Consider the following 19,952-nt stretch of genomic DNA (forward strand, 5'->3'; position numbering starts at 1 on the left):
GGCAACCTGCGGCTCGCGAAATATGATGGTAACACCACCTTTCGGATTATCCTTTGTACACTCCCGTCATCTACAGTCGCATGGACCCCATTGTTCACCTTATAAGGATAGCAACTAACATTGTCTCTTGGCGTTCCACCTTATTGCACGTGGGCGATGATGCGACGGCTTTTGACTTGGTTCTTTGATGATTGTCTCACCTCTTTGACATAGAAGGAGCAATAAAAGACAGTAGTGACCGCATTTCGCAATATTTAGGTGTAGATCCTTTGTGTTTAAGACACTCCCGTAATCTTCAATCGCTTGGACCCTATGGTTCACCTAATAAGGATAGCAACTAGCATCGTCTCCTCTATTGAATGTTTCATCTTATTTCATGCCTTGTTTCGATGGTTGTCAAGATAGAAGCTATGCGGTAACATATATTTTGCGATATTAGTATTTTTTATGCTCTCGGCCTTATGGCTGTCGACCTTATGTCCTGTCGGCCTTATGTCTTGTCGGCCTTTTGTCTTGTCGGCCTTTTGGCTGTCGGCCTTTTGTCCTACACCCAACCTAAAGCTCTTTTGTTCTGATCCAGGTCTCCAGTCTTTCGTGCGTCCCTGAGTTCACCCAGGCCTGATGGGTATCCGACTCACGTTCGGGAAACAAAGGCTGGTGGGCATAGTGTTGACCATAAAATCCCCATAAATGACGAGGTCATTGAATCAAATGAATTCTAATACATCTGCCCCGTTGGTCTTGAACACAAACGGGAAAAGATAGATCTATAAATATATGTGAGTAGGCCCTATATATATATATATATATATATATATATATATATATATATATATATATATATATATATATATATATATATATATATATATATATATATATATATAATATATAATTGCCTCTAATTTTGCGTAGCCGAAAGTAAAAAAAAAATGCGACGTGATTTGAACACGCAACCTTCTGATCTGGAGTCAGACGCGCTACCGTTGCGCCACAGAGCCATCTGGTAGCATTAAACAGCGTGCTCTTCAAAAACATTTCTCTGGCGTAGCTAACCTTAGGGAGTTTGAAGCAACACTACCGAAATCAACGAAACAGCTTGCTGAGCTAAACCATCTACTAGGGCTTCCCTGGGATTTACTTCTGAAACCAACAGCACTTTCGGTTTTATAATCTTTTATGTCGCAGGTGTTTCTGTGGTAAAATTTTGATTGATTAAACCCATTTAGAGCATATACGAGTGCGTCTTCTTTTAAACATAGTATAGAAACTGCCCATATATTAATAATAGGCCTAATAGGCCTAATACTAATAATATTTAAAGCATTCAAAATGTCTGGATTATTTTACGCAATTAATTAAAATAAAATGAACGGCCTTGTCGAATAATAGAGCTTACGACTGTTAAACTCAAAAGTCTGGAGTTCGGACCACAGCCAGGCCTGAGTCTGTAGTACGTCACTGAGTCCATACAGCTCTAATGGGTACCTGACTTAAGTTAGACAAACAAAGGCGGCTGGTCATATAGTGCGGACACAATTATCTCGTTGTATGCCGAGGTAATTGAAACAGATTAGCTCTACTTTATCTGGCCCATGTATCTTGGACATGAACAGGAAACCATGACGTTGCAACCAGAAGGACAACAGAAAAATTAAAAAAAAAAAACACCAAGCAAGAAAAAAAACATCAAGCATAAAAATTTAATTTAAAAACAATACACATCTTCTATAAAATGGTAATAATAATAATAATAAACGGAGAATCGGTGGACAAAAATATTTCAATATAATAACATTTCCTCAAAGTTTGGCGAAATAACGTATAAAATGCATTTGAATACAATTGAATTAACAAACAATTATTTATAAAAAAAATTAAATATTATTCACTGGCTATAAAACTAACTGTTGTATTTGATCGAAGAATTGTGTCAAATAGACACATACAAAAATACAACGTACATTCATTCTAATACATTCTCTAAAACAAAACATAAAGTTGTCAAAATAAGAATTAAAACAAAAATTAACATTGAGGTTAAACGTGGAGGTAGTATGTTTATAATTTGTTTTTTTAAATATTTTAAATAAATATCAAAATATGGATTGTCATAGTTATTTAATCACAAAACTTGTTTATATGTTTAAATTAAACAAAAAATGTGAAATTAGTGAAAGTGCTTTCTGATATAAAAGTTAACCAATAACCAATATTTATAATACGACGACTTTGTTCAATAGCACATGGATCTTGTTGTTTGATACAACGACTTCACAATTAAAATATAAATACAATAAAATAATTATATGCACAGAAAACATTCATCACAAATATTATCACAGTGTATTTTTAAAATATTAATAAGTTAAGTTTAAGTAATTTTTTATACAACCCCAATATCTAATAAAATGTATTATTATTATTTTTTATACATTTTTATTGAAAATAAAATGGTATATGATCCTAAACTAATAACTTTTTAACTGAAACGCTTTAAAAATAGTAGATACACTTTTGTTGTATTTATAAACCGAGGCGTCACGAGGCGCGGTTGCTGGGGTGTCACCCCACCTTCTACAAAAAACATTAGCATTTTCGGTTTGGTGTCACCCTTCTCTCCTATCTATTTTATTATTTAACTGGATAAAACACATATTTTAAATTTTAAGATTTTTCAGTTTAGGTGTCACCACCTTCATGGAGTCATCTGGTGCGGACGCACTTCCGACCCCGTCTTGTGACGCTTTTGTTTACTTAAAATAACAGTAAATGCAATTTTCATGTACTTAATTACATTTGAACAACGAAAGTTGCATTGAAATTCAAATATTAAATGTAGAATAGAATAAATCTTTAATAAACTAAAACGAAGTTGTTTTTTTTTACCATTTTTATAGTACTATTCTTACATTTTGATTTCTTAGCGTAAGTAAACACATACATAAGCAGCAAAATAGTTTAGAAATATTTTCTTAAAATTCAATTTGCAACATGTGCTATAGAAACATGAGATAATCTTTTTTTTTAATCTCTAAATTATCTTTTATTAATCAACAGTGACAGAAAAGTAAAATTGAATTTATAATTAGGTAAATGAAATGTAGGGGAAAATATTTTTTTTAAGATTATAATCACACCTACCATGACACAGTTTATTGATAAAAGGTAAATATAAACTAATTACTAAAATTTTGATTAATGGGGTTTTGCTAATATTGATAAAAATAAATGAATATCAACTTTCTCTTTCTTGGTCGCCTGATTCATAGCCATGTTGATTACATCATCGGGAATTCCAAGCTGATAAGTTTCATTGTACATTCTGGCCCATGCTGACACTTCTTTGTAAGGAAGTTGCCCTGTCGAGTGTCAGATTTTTTTGGATTGATTAGGGTAAACTAAAAACAATAATATAACTCTATAACAAAATAGTTCTACTGTATTTTTTAAAAAAAAATATACAAAAATTTCACAATCCGATTAACAGATATTTTCTTTTTTTTAAAATTATTGTATGATAGATAATATTGATTGAGTTAATATAGTTTCTAAGTTTTGTAGCGTATATTTTCTAAAATTACAGACTTACCTTCAAATTTTTCATCACGTTTGTAAAGAGCATCTGCAAACTGCATAAAACTTTTAAACCACGGCACTTCTTCCTTTTTAATAGACAAAGGTAACCGCGAACTCTGAAAAAAAAAAACAAAACAAATAATCGCTTTAGCCCATTTAATGAGATTCAGCAACTATTCAAATTAAAGAATTTATAACAATGATTTTCCTAACACTAAATATAATCGACTGTCAGTTTGGTAACTTTTAAATTCCTTTCTGGAACAACATTGTTGAGTATTACTGGATTGAAAATAATAACAACAAACTCTGGAAAGATTATTATCACATATAAATATATAAATATAATTCGCTTACATTTATAATCAAAACAAAAACTCATTAGAATCTACAGAATAACATTATAAATTGCTGCGAGTTGTCTACCATTAATAACATTTATACATTAAAAAATAAAATAGAAAATTAATTTTCATAAGTTTGTTATAGTCTTTTCCATTTTTATCATTTTCTGAGCATGTTAAAATATTGAGCGAGAAGTGCTACTCACATCATAATTTCTTTCAAGGCTTTTTAACTCTAGATCCATTCGTGAAATTATCTCCCTGTTAGGGTCAGGTACTTCCTCTTTCAGTGGTAACAAAGGGGGCTAAATATATCAAGAAAATAGTATAGTATAAGCCGTTACATTCTATAGAATGCTTGGTTTCACACTTTGTAGATTACATATACAATATAATAATAAATTTAATTCTACAGACATAACACCATAAACTTGTTTTGAAATATTTTATTTTATTACAGAAAAAAAGTATTTTAAAAGAATCGATAATCCTGCTACATACATCTCTCTTCCAGAGTGGAGTGGTAGTTTGACTGAATGATGATCTGCTGGTTTTGGACGAGGAGGATGATTTGTTGTACTCAGAAGGTTGTTTTATTCTGTTCCTTGTTCTCCTTGGCTGAATCCGTTCTAGGAATTGTATCAACGTTATCCAGCTGCATAAACAAAAAAATAAAGCAAAAAATTATTTTTGAGATAGGGGGTCATCCATAAACGACGTCACGCTTTCTTTGACGTTTTTTACCCCCCCCCCCTCCCTTGCGTCAAACGTCCTCACAGAAAGCCAGACCCTCCCCCCTAAAATGACGTCACACCTCAGCCTACAACTCGCCTAAAAATTGCAGTTGAATTTTTTTAAAACATCGATATTTTTCTAAAATTTTATCTGAACTCTGTCAAAATAGAGTATTTTAATCAATTCCTATTACAATTTATTAAAACAGTTTTCTTAAACGCGAAATAACGTCTAAAATTAGTTTTCTAACATTGCTTTTTTATAATGCAAAAGTGTGACGTCGCACCATCTACACCCCCCTCCTCCTCATCACACACCGTCACCAAATTACGGACTCCATCTCCCCCCTACGAGTGTGACGTCATTTATGGACGACCCCATACTGATAAGTATGATAATATTTTTATTAACACGTTTTTTCTTAACTCAGCTTCGCGTTTGTTTGTTTGGTTGTTTGGTTGTTTGGATGTTTGTTGTTAAAATTGACATCGAAAATTAGCCCACTTCTGATTGCTCTAGAGACCTGAAATTTGGCATGCATGCTACTTTCGCCTAACAATTTCAGATGCAATCATAAAAACTAGCAATTAGTGACCGTAATTAGCTTAATTTAATTACGCCCCAAGGACCATAAAATTGAGGACATGATTTCTAAAGATACCGACAAGACTTGAGGCCTATTGACACAGTTACTTCGGCCCCAATCGATGTGAGCGCGCTGGCCGTGATCGTATAGTGGTTAGTACTTCGCGTTGTGGCCGCGACAACCCAGGTTCGAATCCTGGTCGCTCAAGATTTTTAGTCCGTGTATTTATAAACACTTTTTTAAAAACCACGTTTTTCATGTGTAGCAACGGACTAAAAAGGAGAAAATAAAATACTATAAAAAAACTTAAAAAAAAAACCACGTTTTTTTATGTGTAGCAACGGACTAAAAAGGAGAACGGACACGATAACACATTGTTAACGGTGACACAGTTGGTACGCTGGGCATGCTAAAATACACATAAACACGTTTTTCCTTAACTCAGCTTCGCGTTTATTTGTTTGTTTATGGGAGATTTGATCACGTGATTCGTGAGTAGATCTCCACGCCAGCAACGTAAATTACACCCTTTCTCTGTTTAAAGCGTATCGGTCGCTCAAGATTTTTTTAGTCCGTGTATTTAAAAACACTTAGTCAAGTCATACTTAATCAAGTGATTAGATAAAGTAGAAAATAAACTATATAAAAAACTTTTTAAAAACCACGTTTTTCATGTGTAGCAACGGACTAAAAAGGAGAAAATAAAATACTTAAAAAAAACTTTTAAATAAATTTTCATACATTTGATGACAAAAAACGTGGGTCGGGCAGATGGGTCGGGAAATTTGATGGTGAACGTACCCACGTTTTTTGTCATCAAATGTATGAAAATTTATTTTCTACTTTTTAGTCCACAAGAAAAACGTGGTTTTTTAAAAAGTTTTTTTTAAGTATTTTATTCTACTTTTTAGTCCACAAGAAAAACGTGGTTTTTTAAAAAGTTTTTTTTTAAGTATTTTATTAAAAAGTGTTTTTCAATTTAGTTTGAATATTAATGGCAAATAATACAACATAGAAACCAATGCAGTAAATGGTCTTTTTTTTTCATCTTTGAGATTTATTTAAAAAAAAAACTAAAAGAAAAATCGAACCTGTATTGCTCCTTTTTTGTACTGTACTCACATCGATTAAGTAATCGAACAATCAGAGATTCTTGTATAGGGATCCGATGTTGAATACAAATATCTTTGATCTGAAATTAATTGAGTTTGTGTATTATGGTATTTTATTTTTTTTGTGACCATTAGAAAAGGAATTTACTTTAATTTTGAAAGCACAATGTTCACAGTTCAAATAGAAAACAAGAAAATAATTAATCTACTCGCTGAAAAAATTAGCCTCTAATTAAAGAAGTGTGCAAGTGTACAAACATCAACTTGTCTATCTGTTTTTTTTTAAAACACTTGCAGTTAAAATTAGAAAAAAAAACAACACGTATCCTTCCTATTTATCCAAATTTTTCGTTTTTATTTTGTTTTGTTTACTTTTTAAATTTCCCAATAAAGAACTTTCAATGACTATAGAGCTGGTAAGTAGGTCACCAACCAGTTCTATGGCTCATGCAGGTTTTATTGAGTCGTAGAACTGGTTTGTGACCTTCTTACCAGCCCTATAGATGTAGTTTTGTTTGTTTACATGAACATGTGAAAACTTACGAGATTAGCCGAGAGAAGACCCGTTCTTTTTCTATCAGACGCTTGAAATGATGCAATCAGCTTATCATAGTCGATGGAAAACTCATTTTCATTGAGCTGAGCTTCAATCATTCTCAAAAGTTTGATCTCCCCTCCGTCCCCGAAGAAAGGACTGCCGGGTGTGTGTCTGAATATCGATGAGAATTTTAATGTGAGAATCGTCTCAAAGCTTTTATATGAGAATCGTCACAGAGCCTTCATAAGAGAATCGTCAAAGAGCTTTTATGTAAGAATCGTCACAGAGCTTTTATATGAGAATCGTCATAGAGGTTTTATGGAAGAATCGTCACAGAGCTTTTAAACGAGAATCGTCACATAGCTTTTTTTTGTGAGATTCGACACATAGCTTTTATATGAAAATTGTCACGGAACTTTTATTTGAGTATCGTCACAGAAATTTTTAATGTGTATGTCCGAGAACAAAACTCAGGCCTGCTTTTGCGGTATAAAAATTGAAGATTACAAAACATGCAAATGTAATTAGCCAAAGAAATACCGTCTGATCTGGCCACTTACCTAATCGGGGTGTGTAAGCCTAGTTGGGCTGTGTTGCCATTGTGGTGTTGGGTAGAAGACGACGGGCTGGGTGGTTTGCTGAAAGTTGACCAAGATAATAATTACAATGTTTTCTTCAAAATTGAAGTCAATACATGTCCGCTTATCTGGTCAGATCGACGTAGAGTTGTGGGGGGACATTTGGTAACCAGGTAACTTGACTCGTCCCCAAAAAGTGTTGGGAACCCATTGAAACTGGGTAAGCTCAGGCACATGAATCTACAGCAAAATCCAGTCAAAACTCTCGAGATTGGGTGTTACCACCCCCTCCCCGAACGAAATAGAAACATTCTATAATTTATACAGAAAACATATACTTTAACCGGCTACATGACATTACCCCCCCGGACAACCCCCGTATTTACCCCCCCCCCCCGGAGCAATTACGCCACTGTCAATTACCCCCTAGGGAATTACCCCCCCCCCCCCCCCCCCCCATCCACCAAGATAGAATCTAACTCTATACCTATATATTACCTTAATCCTAACCTTATGACGAAGATGAAAAACCTAAGAATTCACCTCAGCTTAAAATAAACCCAAAACAAAACTCAACTCTAGACATTGATTTAAGCCTAATTCTGATTCTAATCCTAGCCCTAACCCTAGACCTAGCTCAAACTCAAACCCTAGCTCTAACCCTAGCTGAACCTTAAGCTATGACCGGGGGGTAATGTCCTACTGGGTAATTGACAGGGGGGTAATTGACTGGGGGTAATTACTCCACTCATCCTAAAATTTCACCCCCCCCCCCTGAGGAAAATGTCCGAAAGAAACCCTTGTGTTACCCTCTACCATAGGTCAACACCTACCCACTGTCATACATTAGCTTGACTTAACGTTTAAAACCGCTTAAAATTTACAACTCGCGAGCTGAAGGTACCCACATTTTGTCTCTGTTCCTTAGAGCTGCCGCTACCCACAGTCCTACATTAGCTTGACTTAACGTTTAAAACCGCTTAAAATTTACAACTCGCGAGCTGAAGGTACCCACATTTTGTCTCTGTTCCTTAGAGCTGCCGCTACCCACAGTCCTACATTAGCTTGACTTAACGTTTAAAACCGTTTAAAATTTACAGCTCGCGAGCTGAAGGTACCCACATTTTGTCTCTGTTCTTTAGAGCTGCCGCTACCCACTGTCATACATTAGCTGGACTTAACGTTTGAAAACGTTTAAAATTAAAATCTCGCGAGCTGAAGGTACCTACATTTTGTCTCTGTTCCTTAGAGCTGCCGCGACAAAAGTGAGGAACCTCTCGTAGTTCACATCTCTCTGGTTCCTGTAGTCTGAAACAAACATGGCCGCCACCAGCTGGAGAAGGTCTGGTGGAAACTTAAACTGGAAGTAAAATAAATAGCAGGGTGTTTTGATATAGTAAAAGGCTACGTGGTAGTCCATCGAAAGAGGACAAAAATAACAAAAACAACAACAAAAATAAAACAAAAACAAATAAACAATTCTTGGATATTTTTACTTATTGAAATACGAAACGAAATGCTAAACAAATTTTGGGCATGTTTACATACAAACATCATCTTTTCCTTTTGGTGCCCAAGACACTTGGGCAGAGTTTCTTCCACTAAACAAATCTTGGGTAAGTTTACATAAGACTACAGACGTACAAGACAAAATACTGAACAAATATTGGGTGTGTTTACACAAAGACTACAGACATACCAGACAAAACACTAAACAAATATAGGGTAAGTTTAAACAAGACTACAGACGTACAAGACAAAATACTGAACAAATCTTGTGTAAGTTTACTTACAGACATGCGAGACAAAATACTAAACAAATCTTGAGCGTGTTTACTTACAGACATACCAGACAAAATACTAAACAAATCTAGGGTAAGTTTAAATAAGATTACAGACGTACAAGACAAAATAGTACACAAATCTTGTAAAAGTTTACTTACAGACATGCGAGACAAAATACTAAACAAGTCTTGTAAAAGTTTACTTACAGACATGCGAAACAAAATACTAAACAAATCTAGGGTAAGTTTAAATAAGATTACAGACGTACAAGACAAAATAGTACACAAATCTTGTGTAAGTGTACTTACTGACATGCGAGACAAAATACTAAACAAGTCCTGATACTGGCAGTATCCTGTGAGGTGTTTATCCACGGTGTTGGAGATGTTGATGTAGATATCTTTCAACTGGTCGGCGTCAGCTTCGTACAGCTCGTGGCTCAAGATGTTGAGGAGCCGAGCCTCGTCCGTGGGGGTGAGGACGATGGGCGTGTCCGGCAGGTAAACTCCCCGGGGTATCATGGCCAACAGCCTGGCCCTGAACTCTTCGTCTGATACAGAGGACATGGTGGACGCTGTGCTGGGGGTCTGGGGGGGGGGGGGGGCGCGGAAGGGGAGGCAGAAATCATATAGGTCAGTGGTTCCCAATCTTTTTCTAGTGGCGACCCCCTTTCATAAAACGTAAGTAACCCGCGACCCCCATATAATTAACAAGTCGAAATTAGTAAAGAAAATAATAAGCACTAAATTAATATTTTCTAGTAGACTTTCAATATGAATTATTTTTGATAACTGTTTTAATACGATGAGCGAAATTACATGCTATTAACAAGCATTAACTAGCATTAACAATTAAATTTTGCAAATTTAAGAATTCTTCTTGTTATTCATCGGCAATGCTGGTAACATCAAGGAAAGCTCGGGGAAAATGACGCCGCAGTTCGTTGTCAAGAGATTCAAGATGCACAAAATCATTAAAAAATTTTATCTATCACACCACACAGCAGAGTTTCTCAAACATGGCAGTATTTCAAATAGGTATTTTTCCTCGCCAATTTTGCAGCTTTGATAAAAATGCCAAGAGATTATCATGAAAAGAGAAAATATTCGTTCATTTTCAAGTTAAGCTTATGTTGATGTTCGAATATGTCTGCTAGGTATGATACTCTCTACAACCACACCATGTCGTTAAAGTATATCAAAAGGTCTTGTTTCCTTGCACTTCCAAGAACATCTTGATTTCATCTTTCAATTCAAAAACACGATTGACATTTCCTATTGAAAACCAGCGTACTGAAACATGACGCACCATCCGTACAAGCCCCACAGCCGTTTTCCCATTTTAATTTATTCCTCCATCCAGTTTCAAAAAACGTATTTATTTTCTCCATGATATCATCACAAAACATCAACTCTTATTTGCTAACATCTGAATGAATATATTTCACAAAGACTGCACTGGAATCGCCAAGAATTAATTTTACCATCTTCAGCATACATGGTTCGATCAGATTTTCTCCTTTGTGTCAGAATTTTTTTGCTTGGCAACTTCTAATACTACTTCATATGATGCTTGCACTAATGCTGTGTTTTCTTGGTGAAAACGTTCTGTTCTATCAAGTCTTTGACGTTTGCAACTAGCTTCATGCCGACGAAAGAACTATATATCTTTTTTTGTGTGTTCCGAATGACTCGTCTCAAATTGACGTTTGACTCCTGACTAAGAACAACTTTGCACAGTACAAATTGTTTATTCTCTATTCCATTTCCAGTGATGTTAGTAATGCCGAATTTCAAATATTTTTCGAAATATTTATGTTTTTTTATTCATTGCTAGAGTTTAGTCTACCAGTTGGCGACCCCACAGGAACCCATGATATAGGTCATGTCTAGTGGTAACATTAACATCTGTACTCTAATACAGTATACGGTAATGTGAAAATCTGGGAAACATGTTCGATTTAGTGGTAGAATACATTTTAAATCTTACTATCTAGAAGCTTAAGAAGACGACTATTTTACTACTCAGAGGCGAAAGATGTCCCGATAACCATTTAACTAACCAGACACTAAAGATGTCCCTGTAGTAGACAATATACGCTTTGAGTTTAGCTGCTGGCTATACCGACATCAGTTTTAGCTCCTAACCATTTCACTACCCAGACGCTAAAAATGTCCCGGTAATCATTTCACTAATAAGAGGCTAAAGATTTCCCGGTAACCATTTCACTACGCAGACGCTAAAATGTCCCGGTAACTATTTCACTACACAGAGGCTAACCATGTACCCAGTAACTATTTCACCAATGATGGTCAGATTCTATTACTACTCACCATATAGTTGGGTGCGTGATAGAAGCCATTGGATGAGTAGCCAGGGTAGGAGCGTCTAACTTGACCGTTACGTGAGACGGCCTGGTGGGGTGGGCCAGGTAAACCATCTTTTTGTTCAAATCTCTTGGTCCACGCTTCAGGCTCAAACACTGTGGACATCTGGAATAGTTGTGTGAATAGACATGTCAACGTTTGGTACTGAATAGTTGTGTGAATAGAGGTGTCAACGTTTGGTACTGAATAGTTGTGTGAATAGAGAGGTCAACGTTCGGTACGGAATAGTTGTGTGAATAGAGAGGTCAACGTTTGGTACTAAATAGTTGTGTAAATAGAGATGTCAACGTTTGGTACTATATAGTTGTGTTTATAGAGATTAGAGTTTCTTCTGGTCAACTCTTAGGGGAGGTTTCCCCTCCCCCCCCCTCTCCCAGAAAAATGTCTACCTCCCCCCCCCCCCCAACGAAATAGAATTTACATGGAAAATATATATATCCAGTGTCCCCTCCCTCCCTCCAGAAATTTTAGTCAATCCCCCCCCACCCCACCCCAAAAATAATTTCAAGTGCCCCCCCCCCCCCGAGAAAACTATGGAAGAAATACTGGCAGAGAGGTAATCGTTTGTTTAATAAATGATAAATGATTGTGTGAATAGAGATTTCAACGTTTGCTACTGAATGGTTGTGTAAGTAGGTATGTGAACGTTTAGCACTGAATAGTTGTGCGAATAGAGATATAAATGTTTGTTACAGAATGATTGTGTGAATAGAGATGTGACCGATTGATACTGAATACTTGTTTAAATAGAGATGTGAACGTTTGTTACTGAATCGTTGTGTGAATAGAAATTTAAACATTTGTTTAAAAAAAAAAAAATTTGGTGACTGATGAACTACTTATCTCTAAAAAAAAAAAAGGTTAATTTTTTTTTCTTTTTTTTTTTTAAAAAGCTGGTCCCCGATGGGAAATCCCACTGCAAGCCACAGTCTTATAAGCATATCGTGAGAACCTAAACACAAAACGCGAATTTCAAAACATAACACAGTTACCTGCAAGTTTTTCATTCTGTTTTCCTCAATGGGTGCCAGGGTGGGGTACCGGGACGAGATGTCCTTAGAGTCGGGTCGTCTGGTGATGTACTGTCTGCTGGTGGCCGACTTCTTGTGGAAGGGGTCCTTCAACGTGGGAGGAGGAAATCAGCGGGTCAGAGGTCAGGGAGGTCACATGGTTTAAAATACATCCATTTAGCGGGTGAATGATTAGGGCAATACTATGGTTTAAAATACATCAATTTAGCGGGTGAATGATTAGGGCAATACTATGGTTTAAAATACATCAATTTAGCGGGTGAATGATTAGGGCAATACTATGGTTTAAAATACATCAATTTAGCGGGTGAATGATTAGGGCAATACTATGGTTTAAAATACATCAATTTAGCGGGTGAATGATTAGGGCAATACTATGGTTTAAAATACATCAATTTAGCGGGTGAATGATTAGGGCAATACTATGGTTTAAAATACATCAATTTAGCGGGTGAATGATTAGGGCAATACTATGGTTTAAAATACATCAATTTAGCGGGTGAATGATTAGGGCAATACTATGGTTTAAAATACATCAATTTAATTTAAAAAAAAAAAGGCTGCCCCGGGTGAGGATCGAACTCACAACCTCCGCATGACTTGCTAACCGATTGTGCCACCGGGGCTGCTTGCATTTGGCTGTAGCGATAGAGTTTTAAAGTTGAACGAGTACTGACCGCTGACCAAATCAAGTCTGGCCACTAGACCGAGACATCAGTGTAAAACCCATCGTGTTGACACGGTAGGATCCGAACCTCCCTCTACCGGTGTGTAGTTACTGTGTGAATAGGTTGTTTATAGTCTACATAACGGTAGGGCTATAGATAATTGAACTTTCTTTTTTAGGTAAATTCTATTTCTGAAGTATGTGAAATATAGGCTTTCATTATATACAGTGTTTCTTCCAGACTTTTTTCTCCGGGGGGGGGGGGGGGCACTTGAAATTTTCGGGGGGCGGTAGACTTTCTTCGGGGGGGGGGGGGGGGGACACTGTTAAAAGTATATATTTTCTATGTCACAGACTGTATTATTATGTATCTTTATTATATTGTGTTTTGCATGAATGAAGAGTACCTGGCTAGCGGAAGGACTGTCTGAGCGATCGTCATGTGTTTTTCCGTGTTTTGGGTGAGATCGCTCATTGACGTAAGGGGAGAGAAAGTTGTGAATAAAAGAGAGATCGAAAGGTGAACGGGTGTTGTGTGCTAGGACTTGGGACTTGAACTGTGGCAGTGAATGTAAGATGTCTCCATGACTTGGAGTCGTGACTGTGACTGTACTTGTGGAGTATCTTCTAATATGGATTTACCATGAATAACCATGGATTTACCATTCTCACTGTATATAGTGTAAATAAAGTCATCATTTGAAGTTGCCACTACTGCTTGTATTCCTATGTGAAAACTAACCCACAACAACAAAGAATACATGTTGTTACATTCTATATAAATTATATACATTTCATTTCGTTCGGGGGGGGGGGGGGGTAGTTGATTTCTTTAGTTGATTTCTCAAGCAAAGTGAGATTAACTAATAACTATACTATGTTTGAAAAGTTGAGGTATATTATGTGACTGAGTGTAAACATAATCACGTGACATGCTATCACGTGACGCGGAAGTGACGTAGAGAACTGACCTTGTAGGGCTGGTTGTACCGTCTAGTGAAGTCGGTCAGGGCGCGAGGGTCAACGTTGTTTGGCTTGTCTGAGATGAGAGCAACTTTCTCGTACCTGGGCAGGTCCACGCTGGGGAGGTAAGTGGTGGATGACATACAGCACATGTGCTGGGTGCTGATAGGTGACATATAGCACATGTGCTGGGTGCTGACATACAGCACATGTGCTGGGTGCTGATAGGTGACATACAGCACATGTGCTGGGTGCTGACATACAGCACATGTGCTGGGTGCTGATAGGTGACATATAGCACATGTGCTGGGTACCGATAGGTGACATATAGCACATGTGCTGGGTGCCGATAGGTGACATATAGCACATGTGCTGGGTGCCGATAGGTGACATATAGCACATGTGCTGGGTGCCGATAGGTGACATATAGCACATGTGCTGGGTGCTGACATACAGCACATGTGCTGGGTGCTGACATACAGCACATGTGCTGGGTGCTGACATACAGCACATGTGCTGGGTGCTGATAGGTGACACACAGCACATGTGCTGGGTGCTGATAGGTGACACACAGCACATGTGCTGGGTGCTGATAGCTAACATATAGCACATGTGCTAGATGTTGCTAGGTGACATACAGCACATGTGCTGGGGGCTGATAGCTAACATATAGCACATGTGCTAGGTGACATACAGTATATGTGTTAGATGTCGACAACTAACATACAGCACATGTACAGGGTGATGATAGCTAACATATAGCCAGTGGCGTAGCGAGGGGGCGGGGGTGTGGACCGCACCGGTTGACACCATTTAGGGGGTGACACCAAGGCAAAAAATAGCAAAATATATAGAGAAAAGTGATAATTCCACTTAATTAAGTGATTAATTCGAGTGTTAAAAAGTCTTTTAAGAGCAAATTTGACAAATCCCTACAAGGGTGGAGTGGGGGGGGGGGGGGGGGGGCAAATCGAAAGTTTGAGGGGGAGGGGGTGCAAATTGAAAGTTTGAGGGGGGGGTGCAAGTCGAAAATTGAAAGTTTGTCCCCGGGCGCCGGGAAGGGTCGCTACGCCTCTGGGGGGTGACACCATTAAGTGCCGCACCGGGTGACACCGGCCCTCGCTACGCCACTGCATATAGCGCATGTGCTAGATGTTGCTGGATGTGATGGAATGACTTAGCGGTAGAGAGCTGGACTGCTAACCCGTAAGACTCGAGTTCGAATCCGGTTTCGCAAGTAGACCGTTCCTGAGTCCACCCAGCTCTGATGGGTACCTAACTCACGTGGGGAAAGTAAAGGCGACTGGGCATAGTGCTGACCACATTATCCCTTCATATGCCGAGGTCACAGAAACAGATGAACTCTACTTCACTTGCCCCGTAGGCCGCCAGGTTTGAAAGGGAACTTTACTTACTACTACTAGAGGTCGCCAGGTCACATATAGCACATGTGCTAAATGAACTACACACATGTTCTCATTCAATGCACTAAAGTCCATTAACAACAGTGCATAAAGTCGACAGGTAAGATAAATTTCATTTTAAGACGTCACCATCTTAATGTCCATGTAAAACTCCCAGCAAACCTCCAAGACGAATTGATGCTTTGAATTAACATCACCGATAACATAACCTAACTCAAACGTAATGAAATAAAACCTAACTCAAACCTACTATCTATCTATCTTCTATATATATAATTCTCTTCTTCGAGCCGTTAGAAAACAAGCTGCAACCTCGCCTTACAGTCCCCTCTCTTCCTCTATATCAATATCACAACCACCCCCACCCCGCCCCCACATTGTCTGGTGAGTTGTGTTCACTCTGTTTACATTTTACAATCACAGAGACGGGTTTGGTGACGGCTATTAGAAACGATTTTAAACTTAGAGGAGGTAACTAAGAGGAGGCTGCTTTCACGTGGGGGGGGGGGGGGGGGGTAGTGTTTTTAAGCAAATATTTTCAATGGCAGCATTGGTACTGTCGAATTCACAAATTATAAATTACTGAAAAGTAGAAAAAAAAAAAACAACTAAATAGCGGCGTATGATACGCAGCGGGTCGGCTCGTCTATATAAATAATTCTCTTCTGGGAGACGCTAAAAAACAAGCTGTAAACGCGCTCCCTACTACCCCACCCCTACATGGTCTAGTGAGCTGTGTTCACTCTTAATGTTTACAAACAGAGCCGGGTTTAGTGACGACTATTAGGGGCAGATAATTTAGTTTGAAACGATTTTAAACGTAGGGGGGGGGGGGGGTAACTAAGTGGAGTTTACTTTAACGGAGGGGGGGGAAGGAGGGGGGGTATCGTTCTTAACGAGCTACTGATAGTGTTTTAAAGAAATATTTTCAGTGGCAGCGTTGGTAGTGTCAATTCACAAATTATGAATAACTGAAAAGTAGAAAAAACAACTAAATAGCGGCGTATGATATGCCGCGGGTCGGCTCGTATAATATAATTACAAACTAAGACGTAACACCTAAACCAAAACCTAATACACCAATAATTGTTCTTTCAAATCAGCGAGGGTAGGAGGCCACTTTTTGAGAACCTTTAATGATATAAAAGTCTAAGTTTCCCGAACGCATTGAGCTAATGAAGCGTGAAGTCTCTTCAAATGTCAACCTTAAGTGCTGGATCACTGAAGCGTGACAGTGACTCGAACAGCTTCAGATTCAACACTTACAAAACATGCGTGGTGACAAACACACGTTTTGTGGTTGAGGAACGTTTAAAACATAGTTGAGGCCAAACGCCCGTGTGTGTGTGTGGGTGGGGGGGGGGGGAATGTTCAACCCACTGATGCTAGACAATGGTCCTTGTGTCGTATCCATCTATCTATCTTCTATATATATAATTCTCTTCTGGGAGCCGTTAGAAAACAAGCTGCAAGCGCGCCTTGCAATCCCCTCTCTTCCTCTCTATCGCTACCCCCTCTCCCCTTCCCCCCCTCCTCTCCCCCCGCCCACCCCTCACATTGTCTGGTGAGCTGTGTTCACGTTAGATGTTTACATAATACAATCATATAGCCGGGTTTGGTGACGGCTATTAGTGGCAGATAATTTAGTTTGAAACGAGGTAACTAAGAGGAGGCTGCTTTCACGGGGGGGGGGGGGGGGGGGGGGGGGGAGGCGGCGGGTGGAAGGGGGGGTTTAGTGTTTTAAAGCAAATATTTTCAGTGGCAGCATTGGTACTGTCGAATTCACAAATTATGAATTACTGAAAAGTAGAAAAAACAACAACTAATTAGCGGCGTATGATATGCCGCGGGTCGGCTCGTACAATTTATTTAAAGATAAAACTTACATATACAATTATTTATTTAAAGATAAAACATACACATATAGGTAAACCTTTATTATAAGATGCATTAACAATCAAAATAATTTTAAAAAAAAAGTGTTAGCAAGAACGCTGGATTTGAGCTTAACAGCTCTACCTACTCTGCTGGACGCTCTATCACCGTGACCATGTTCCCTCCAATAATGCGCGGCCTGTAGGTGGGTGTGTAGTTGGTGCCAAACGGTGCGGTGAGTGCTGTTAGCCCAGCGATCTTGATGTGGTCGAGTTCCGTGAATTCGCTCTGTTGAACACACAGATACATGCATTAGTTGGCTGGGTTTGTGTTGTTTCAGTAAGACATTAGAGCTCTTCAGTGTGGTCAAGGGAAACAAAAAGAAAACCTATTTCCGGTAACCGTCGGTTCGAAATATTTTTGTTTGGAATTCTGCCACTCCGGAAACAATGCGGATGATTAAACACGGCTCTTTATATGGCATACACAATTATTTGTTGGGACAAGGATAGAATCGTTATAAATTGTACATAAAGCTTTTGTTTTTATTTGATTTCTACGATGTAATAGACGCATGTAAGAAACAACCACACAGTAGAATTGTTACCAGGGGCGACTATAATGTTTGGATGTTTTGTCAACAAAATACATAACATTTAAATTTGTAAAGGGTAAATAAAGTATTACGAGTGAGTTTAAAAACAATACAGAAAAGTAAATGAACAAGGTGACATAATTTTAAAAAATATTTTTATACATTTTTAAAATTTAATACTTTGAAACGTCTTAGATATCAAAATAATATTGTGACTTTAGCAATGGACTAGGTACAAAGTTTTGAACCTTTTATAAACAATTACATTATTTAAAATTATAATACATTTTTTGAAACGGTGTATATAATATTTTGAAATGTATCGGATATCAAAATCATATTTTTTGGCTATTGTCTGGGTAAAAATTTCTGAACCTTTTAAAAACGTCTACATGTCTTTAAAATTATAATTTATGTTGAGTCAATAAACATTTTGCGACAAGGGCAGTCTAATTCCCAGCATACAAGAGTTGTGAGGATTTATCCCTAATATCCTTAATCTCACCTCAAACAGACTGTAAGCACGTACACAGTCTTTTGTTATAATCTACTGGGGTGAATGGGTGTGTACGTAGTACCGGTGCCAGTACTAGAGTAATGGGGCTAGTACCATAGTAAGGGGGTAGTACCATAGTAAGGGGGTAGTACCATAGTATCGAATCATGTACCACACTATAGGGGCATGTACTATATTATCTGAGCTAGTACCTTAGTATCGGAGGTAGTACCATAGTATCGGGACATGTACCATAGTACCAGGTCTAGTACCATAGTATCGAATTATGTACCATAGGATCTGAGAATAGTTTCCCTTTCAAACCTGACGGTCTATGGGGCAAGTGAAGTAGAGTTCACTTGTTTCTGTGACCTCGGCATATGAAGAGATAGTGTGGTCAGCACTATGCCCAGCCGCCTTTACTTTCCCTAACGTGAGTTAGGTACCCATCAGAGTTGGGCGGACTCAGGGAAGGTCTACTGACGAACCCGGATTCGAACTCGAGACTTACGGGTTAGCAGTCTAGCTCTCTATCGCTAGACCACTCCGTCCCATATCGGAGGTAGTACCATAGTATCGAATCATGTACCATAGTATCGGGGCATGTACCCTAGTATCGGGGTAGTACCATAGTATAGGGGCATGTACCATAGTATCGAATCATGTACCATAGTATCGAATCATGTGCCATAGTATCGAATCATGTACCATAGTATCGAATCATGTACCATAGTATCGAATCATGTGCCATAGTATCGAATCATGTACCATAGTATCGAATCATGTGCCATAGTATCGAATCATGTACCATAGTATCGAATCATGTGCCATAGTATCGAATCATGTGCCATAGTATCGAATCATGTACCATAGTATCGGTGCATGTACCACACTATCGAATCATGTACCATAGTATCGAATCATGTACCATAGTATCGGTGCATGTACAAGACAGTGATGAAAGTTTCATGACAGAACAATATGAGGGTAAGCTACGATGTTTAAATCATATGTAAGGTATTTTTATGTTGAGATATTATTTTGTTTGTTTCCGTATGGATAATATTTGCCGTATGCGTTTTAATACTACAGTTTGAATGATGGCGAATATATGTTAATTTTTTTTTTTACAGATAAAGTCGGACACCTACTGACCCAGGTCCCTCTGTGGGCTGCCTTAAAATTGTGTGGTGAAACAAGACGTCCGGCACAAGACGTCTGACACAAGACGTCTGACACAAGACGTCTGACACAATA

At 38.1% G+C, this 19,952-nt stretch overlaps 1 protein-coding gene across 1 annotated transcript; it reads right to left on the bottom strand.

The window, feature by feature from the left end:
* Positions 1-3,065: 3,065 nt before the first annotated feature.
* Positions 3,066-14,757, bottom strand: LOC131936477 (uncharacterized). The gene is made up of 12 exons (XM_059293492.1): positions 14,314-14,757; positions 12,637-12,762; positions 11,591-11,749; positions 9,566-9,844; positions 8,702-8,832; positions 7,455-7,532; positions 6,900-7,065; positions 6,336-6,436; positions 4,425-4,578; positions 4,130-4,228; positions 3,593-3,695; positions 3,066-3,362 (listed from the first exon to the last, which is right to left on the bottom strand). Exons 1-12 carry the CDS (start codon positions 14,755-14,757, stop codon positions 3,199-3,201), a joined length of 2,004 nt encoding a protein of 667 aa, XP_059149475.1. The 3' UTR covers positions 3,066-3,198.
* Between the last annotated feature and the right edge of the window lie 5,195 nt (positions 14,758-19,952).

This window comes from Physella acuta, unplaced genomic scaffold (assembly GCF_028476545.2).
Source record: "Physella acuta isolate Inbredline_101_S28 unplaced genomic scaffold, ASM2847654v3 ptg000178l, whole genome shotgun sequence".
Taxonomy (NCBI): Eukaryota; Metazoa; Mollusca; class Gastropoda; family Physidae; genus Physella; species Physella acuta.

Coding starts and splice junctions, on each gene's coding strand:
- LOC131936477 (XM_059293492.1), bottom strand. CDS start 14,757: ATGTCAGCACCCAGCACATGTGCTATATGTCACCTATCGGCACCCAGC. Junction 11,750..12,636: donor ACAGAATGAAAAACTTGCAG/GTAACTGTGTTA, acceptor CAACTATTCCAG/ATGTCCACAGTGTTTGAGCC. Junction 7,533..8,701: donor CTAAGGAACAGAGACAAAAT/GTAGGTACCTTC, acceptor GTCAACTTTCAG/CAAACCACCCAGCCCGTCGT.